Source organism: Acanthamoeba castellanii, assembly GCF_000313135.1.
Source record: "Acanthamoeba castellanii str. Neff unplaced genomic scaffold scf7180000084645, whole genome shotgun sequence".
Lineage (NCBI taxonomy): Eukaryota > Discosea > Longamoebia > Acanthamoebidae > Acanthamoeba > Acanthamoeba castellanii.
In genome coordinates, this window is record NW_004457313.1 from 735,313 (window position 1) to 741,919 (window position 6,607).

The 6,607-nt window shown below is 58.9% G+C and overlaps 2 protein-coding genes and 1 pseudogene across 2 annotated transcripts in view; 2 read left to right on the forward strand and 1 right to left on the reverse strand.

Annotated features, from left to right (window-relative positions):
* Positions 1 to 2,769, forward strand: part of ACA1_094260 (RhoGEF domain containing protein) — a gene marked incomplete at both ends in the record, with an annotated part of 6,599 nt that extends 3,830 nt beyond the window's left edge. Inside the window, 9 exons of the mRNA XM_004334832.1 lie at positions 28 to 103; positions 280 to 294; positions 504 to 710; positions 873 to 1,046; positions 1,229 to 1,291; positions 1,493 to 1,670; positions 1,768 to 1,893; positions 2,014 to 2,139; positions 2,249 to 2,769. Coding sequence (XP_004334880.1) covers positions 28 to 103; positions 280 to 294; positions 504 to 710; positions 873 to 1,046; positions 1,229 to 1,291; positions 1,493 to 1,670; positions 1,768 to 1,893; positions 2,014 to 2,139; positions 2,249 to 2,769 — 1,486 coding nt within the window. The remainder of the gene's footprint in view (positions 1 to 27; positions 104 to 279; positions 295 to 503; positions 711 to 872; positions 1,047 to 1,228; positions 1,292 to 1,492; positions 1,671 to 1,767; positions 1,894 to 2,013; positions 2,140 to 2,248) is intronic.
* Positions 2,770 to 2,847: 78 nt separating this feature from the next.
* Positions 2,848 to 5,412, reverse strand: ACA1_094270 (annotated as a pseudogene).
* Positions 5,413 to 5,600: 188 nt separating this feature from the next.
* ACA1_094280 (enhancer of rudimentary family protein) lies at positions 5,601 to 6,254 on the forward strand (the record flags this gene model as incomplete). The annotated part of the gene is made up of 4 exons (XM_004334833.1): positions 5,601 to 5,645; positions 5,725 to 5,851; positions 5,921 to 6,041; positions 6,155 to 6,254. 4 exons carry the CDS (start codon positions 5,601 to 5,603, stop codon positions 6,252 to 6,254), a joined length of 393 nt encoding a protein of 130 aa, XP_004334881.1.
* Positions 6,255 to 6,607: the final 353 nt, after the last annotated feature.

Sequence of the window (6,607 nt, forward strand, 5' to 3'; positions counted from 1 at the left end):
ACCACCACCCACCCACCACCACCAAAGGGACCTGCCCGACATGGAGAGCAACTGGCAGGCCAACAAGGTGCCCCCGCCCATCGGCAAGATCTTCCGCAAACACGTACACCTTTCCCCCTTTTTTACCGCCACCAGCCACCACCAGGCAGCCACCAACCACCAGCCAGCCAGCCAGCCAGCCACCAGCAGCAGCCCGCGTTGTAGTCCTCACTCCTCCTCCTTTTGTGCTCCCCTTCCCTCCCTCTCCATCCGCCCCGCGGGCGCCCTTCTCCGGCTCAGACCAAGGCCTTCGAGGTACGCACGCGCCGCCAACACTGCCCCCCACCCACCCATTTCCTCGCCCATCCAAACCCAATTCTTAAATTTTCTATATTTTTTTTTGGAACTACTATTTATTCTTACTACTGGGCACGTGCCCAGTAATAATAATGATAAGAATGATAAAAAAAGGATGTCTCATCATTTATCATCCGTTTGTGTGGTGATGGCCAACCAACGTGCAGGTGTACGAGAAGGTGTGCACGCACCAGCACATCTCCACCGAGTGGCTGGACCGGGCGCTGGGCAAGGACGAGAAGAAGGGCAAGGCCACGCCCTTTGCCGAGTTCTGCGACAAGGCCCGGCAGCTCAAGGCGTGCCGCAAGCTCGACCTCGCCGCCTTCCTCATCAAGCCTTTCCAGCGCATCACCAAATACCCGCTCCTCCTGCGCGTACCCACCGCCTTACCACCCACCCACCACCACCACCCCTGGGTGCCACGTCGGCATCGCCATTGATGCATCGTCATCGTTATCATTGTGTCACTCTCATCGTCACGATGTGCTGTGATGTGATGTGATGTGCTATGGGTGGTGGTGGTCGTCGGGGTGCAGGAGGTGCTGGGGTACAGCGACGAGTCGTACGCGGATTATCAGGACCTGAAGAAGGCCCAGGAGGAGATCAACGCCATCATCAACGGGGCCAACGAGAAGAAGCGCATCTCGGACAACCTGCAGAGCATCATCAAAATCCAGTCCCGCATCGAATGGCCCGCCCAGTCCCTCGTGGTATATATCTATCTATTTATTTATTTATTTTGAGAGAGCGATAGAGAGAGCGAGAGAGAGATGTGGTCTGCCTCACCTGACACACACTCTGCGTGGGTCGTGGTGGTGGGTCGCTGCTGCTGCTGCTGCTGCTGCTGCTGCTGCTGCTGCTGCCGTTCGGTCCGTCGTCGTCGGCACCGTAGAATTCGATGGTGCCCCTGATCGCCAAGAAGGGGCGCACCCTCACGGCCAAGGGCGACATGCAGGTACACCTCCTTCCTCCTCCTTCCTCTTCACCCCGCCCCACCACTCACCCACGCGTGGTCATGGTGGTGGCTGGTGGTGGCTGGTGGTGGCTGGTGGTGGCTGGTGGTGGTCGTGGTGGTGGTCGTGGTGGTGGTCGTGGTGGTGGTCGTGGTGGTGGTATCATTCGTTGTCGTGGTGGTGGTGGCTGGTGGCTGGTGTAGGTCTCCGTGAATGGGGAGAAGTTCGCGCAGCGCCACGTGTACCTGTTCTCCGACGCCCTGGTCGTCGTACAACGCATCCGAAAGGAGAAGAAGACCAAGAAGAAGTTCCTCTTCGTCTGCCAGCTGCTCTTCGAGACCGCCGCCGTGTCCGACGTCAAGGATGGTTCCGTCGAGAGCGGTACACACACACACACAAGGATAAGGAGCGGGAGAGGCTCACACAGCCCACCACCTCTCTCTTCCCCCCCCCCTACTACGGGCCTGGCCGCCATCAGGTAAGCAGCTGAAGGCGTGCCTCGGCGTCGAGGACGGCAAGCACAAGGCGCTCATCTGCTGCACCTCAGAACTGGAAAAGGTGGAATGGTTCGACCACATCAGCAAGGGGATCGAGCTGGCCAAAAGTACGTGCCTTCGCGCGCGCACTCGACACACGACACACACGACACACACAGCCGCCAAGGAGTGTGTGTGGTGTATCGTGTAAGCCAGAGCCTCTCAACGCGAGTATCTTTTCAAACCAGCGCTGAGCCACGCGGACAAGAAGGAGAGCATTCACGAGACGATCAGGAACGCCAAGCCGGGGGAGAAGGGTCCCAGCGTGGTGGCAGCCCTCCACGAGCTGAACCGGGTGCACAGCGAGAGCGGAGGTACGCGCGCGCGCGCGCCTACAATTAATGCCGTGATCGTGGGAGGTGGTGGTGGCTGGTGGTGGCGGCCGGTACTGATTTGGGGGGGGCGTCGCGTGTGGCGGGGCAGGGCTTTCGGGCACGGTGGTGATCGGAGGGGCGAGCGGCAGCACGCTGGCGGTCACCAGTGCGCTTCGAGGGAGGGACACGGCCTCGGGGTCGTCGGGTGCCCTCAGCGCCCGTACGCCGCGGGGTAGGGCAGAGGAGAGCTCGGAAAAGAAGAAGGAGGAGGAGGAGGGGGAGGAAACCACGCCCTCCACCAGCCCCAGCACCGCCCCCGTCACTGAGGATCCCTCGAAGGAGGAGTCCTCCGGTGGCGGCGGGGGCGAGGGCAGCGCCGTAGGGTCAGCCATGTGGGAGGTCAAGAGAGAGCGCACCAAGAAGCGGTCGACGGTGTACCTGGGCTCGCTCACCCTGCCCCGCTTCGGCTCCACCGACGACGCAGCGGCCAGCACCAAGAAAACGAAGAAGAAGAAGAAGAGTGGCAAGGACGACAAGAAGGAGAGCAAAAAGGAGAGGAAGGCTGCCGCTGCCGCCGCCGCTGCCTCTTCCACCCCCGCTGCTGCTGCCCCGCCAGCCAGCGACAGCTGACACCCAGATGACAGACAGATCCAAACGGAATCATAATCCATTATCATTATTTTTGTTGTTGGTTGGTTGGTTTGTGTATCAGTTGAGTTGCAGCTTGGCCATGGTCTTCTCCAGGCGGGCCTTCTCCTTGGCCAGCACGTCGCCTTCTCCGCCAGCGGGGAGGTTCACGTGGTCGCTGCCCTGCCCTCCGGCGGTCCATTTGGCTGGGCTTGAGCTGCCGCTCCTGTGTGCACACACCGGTGGTTGGTCGGGTTGGTCGGGAGAGCCACCTGGCTCATGCATCGGGCCAGCTTTGGGTAAAAATGAGCCATGCCTGGCGAGCGTACCTGGAACCCCCGGAGGGTTGAATGGAGGCGGGCGATGATGATGGCTGGACCGCCACCACCGGAGGAGGCGGCGTGGTAGCGCCGCTGACGGCGGGAGCGACAGTCGTGGTGGTGGCGGTGGTGGTGGTGGCAGTCGTGGGAGTGGCCGATGCCGACGAAGCAAGGCTTCCAGCGCCCACTCCGGCGTCCGGAGGGAGGGTCTTGAGGAGCTCCTTCAGCCGCTTGAGAGATTCGGCGAAGGAGGGTCTTTCGCTCGATCTGTACCGGGTGCAGTGCGCCGCCAGCTGGGCCAGCTCCTCGGGGCCTGGTGGAAGAGCAAAGAAGCCACGTTGTGGTGGTGGTGGTGGGTGTTGTTGTTGTTGCACGTCAACAGCCACCAATCAAAGGAAAGGGTATGTGTCGTACAATCGGCGGGGACGAAAGCCTTGATGTCGTCGGCCCTAAAGTCAAAGGCGGTTGCCGGGCTTCTCCGCGGAGGCTCACGGAGACCAATCAACTCTGCGCACACCCGCGATCGCGCAGCAGGTCACGACACGCACACCACACACACACACACACACACGACACACACGACACACACGCAAGAGGCGTGAGAGATGCCATCCGCTCTTCCTCCGGAGGAGAAGGAGGAAGAGCGAGAGAACAAAGAGGGGGAGAGAGAAGAGGGAGAAAGGGACCCAGCCCCGTACCGTAGAGCACAACTCCGAAGCTGCGTCGCAGACGGAGGGACACGTTTGTGTCGCAGTGGGCATACAGCACGCGAAGAAGAAGAAGAAGAAGAAGAAGAAAGGGTGGTGCTCAGGGAGTGCACAGCCGGAAGTGCGAGGCGGTGGGTGTACCTGTAGACGTCGCACTTTTCGTCGTAGTCCTCGCCGAGAGTGACCTCGGGCGCCATGTAGTCCTCGGTGCCGGCGAGAGTCATGAGGCCCACGTCCTTCTTGGGCTTCCTCCGCGCGAATCCAAAATCGCCTGCCCTCCACCCGCCCGCGCGTGCCATCAAAGCAACAACAACAAAGAAGAGGTCACATTTAGGTCTCCATATAAATGAGTGTAAAAATAAATAAATAAATTCAGCCCGAAGGAGGGAGCACACGTAAAGTCGAACACATTCGCTAAGGGATAACGTACAGATCTTGATGCGGCCGTTCTCTGTGATGAGGAGATTCTCCGGCTTCAAATCTCTGCGCGTGGCAAGACAGCCGCGGAGTCAGCAGCAGACACACGACACGACACGACACACACAACACCATTGCACGGGACAAGAGGAGAAGGAAGAGGAGGATGGGGAAGGTGCACCTGTGGATGAGGTTCTTCTTGTTGAGGAAGGCCATGGCCGAAGCAATGTCGATCGCCATCAGCACTCTCTTGGTCCAGGTGAGCTCATCCTTGTTTTTGCGGATGTACTTGTGCAGGTTGCCTGTGCACGCACGCACGCACGCACGCACGCACGCATCCCACGTCGCGACGCGGGATAAAATTCATTCGTTCGTTCGTTCGTTCGTTCGTTCGTTCACCACGATGGCAAGTGCGGGCCGCCGCCGCGTGTTGAGATAGAGAACGGGATATATACCGTTGGGTAGCCACTCGGTGACGATGAGTACGCTTTCCTTGAACCCCGAACGCGACTCTGCCCAGAGAGGGAGGAGGGAGCGCGAGGACAGCTCAGTACACCGGCACACCACCCAAGCACCCCAAATGGCTGCTGCATCGCAACGACCAGGGGCAACAGGAGGAGGAGGAGGCAGCAGCAGCAGCAGAAGAAGAAGAAGAGGGTGCACCTACTGGAGTCCTGGGTCTTCTCGGGGGTGCAGATGCCAATGAAGTTGAGGATGTTGGGGTGCCTCGCGCTTCTACTCCATGCGCACCCCCCATCATCCCCACCAACGGCCAAAAGACGAGACAACAACAGGACCAACCCCCCCCCCGATGTCGTACGACATGGCCCATGTAGATAGAGAGTAGGAGAGAGTAGAAGTGAGAAGCGGTAAAGCATGGCGCGAGTCATGTGTTACGTAGGAAGGCGAACCGTAGGACTGCCACTTCTCGTTCGATGTATTTGCGTGCAAACTCCTCGTCGTCTTCGGAGATCACCACCTCCTTGATCGCAACGCTTGTCCCCACGTAGTCGCCCTTTGTAGCCCCCCCCCCCACAATCTCCGTCACTCCTGTCCGCGCCACTTCGCGGAGGGGAACGCAAGGGAAGAAGGGTTACCTTGTACACGGCTCCGAAGTTGCCGCCCCCTATCTGCTCCAGTTTTTCGAGGTCCTCAGGATCGAGCTTCCATTCGTTGTCCTCAGGCAAGCCGTCGTCTTCCATTTGCTGCTACTATTGTTGTTGTTGTCGTGGTGGTTTGTATTTAGGTCCGGCTCCAGTTGAGTTGCTGGTTGCCCAAAAACCCACGTAAGGAAAACATTTCTTTACCCTTTTCTTTCTGGTGCAGGGAGGGAAGAAGCCAAGTTTTTTTCGTAGATCCGGCCAATTCGTTTCAAGATCAAGTGAACGTAATGTCGCACCCCCGAGACAATCGATCCTCTTACCAGACGCAGCAGGTAATACCAGACCACCCGAGCGATGGAGATAACTGTACTAACCGTTAATTTTAACAACATTCATGGAGGATCCGTCCAGGCAGGGCACCGATCCGGGCCGAGGAAGGAAAAGGTGCAAAAGCACACCATCGTGCTTGTCCAGTTCACTGCCGACAGAAAGACCAGAACGTACAGCGATTTTGAATCTGTTGGCGCTGCCATGGAAGGTTTGCGCCCCACCCCAGTACCCACACCTGGCTTGGAGGTCTTATCGTCGAGATCTCAATCGGCTGCAGGCATCCTGAAACTTTACGAGCAAAAGCTGAAAACGATGAATCCGTCTGCTGCGCGCATCACGTACGACATCAAGGATCTCTACGACTACATAGACTCGCTCGTGGACATGAGCTGCATGGTGTACGCGTGCCTCCTCCCCTTTGCATTTCTTTTTCTTCTTGCTTCTGTTTTCCGTTGACGGAGGGGCAGGTAATGTCTGCGGCTGCTGATGGCACGTGGTCCCCCCCCCGCAGTTACAACCCGGAGCTGCAGGCGTACAACCCGTTCAACAAGGACTGGATCAAGCAGCGGCTGCTCGTGCAGCTCAAGAAGATGGCCGGCCAGAGGGCGTGAGAATGACGCAGGCCTGCTGCCGGTACGAGGGTCGTACGGGACAATAATGGTGTCGTCATCGTCATTGCTGTCGCTCGCTCGCTCGCTCGTGGGATGGGAGGAAGAAGTGGTGGTGGTGGTAGTGGAGGGAGGAGGAGGAGGAGGAGGCCAATAAACTGACTTGTGCGCCAGAAACGCGTGAGAGAAAGAAGCGAGCTCTGCATTCTGGGTGGTGGTGGTGGATGATGATGGTGGATATTTACTGATGCTCGAGCGTCGCAGAGCTAGCGTCGGCGTCGCGCCACAGGTCGGCGAGGAAAGCCTGCACGTCGCCCCTCGCGCAGTCAAAGCGGCGGAACTTGTCGCAGATGGCA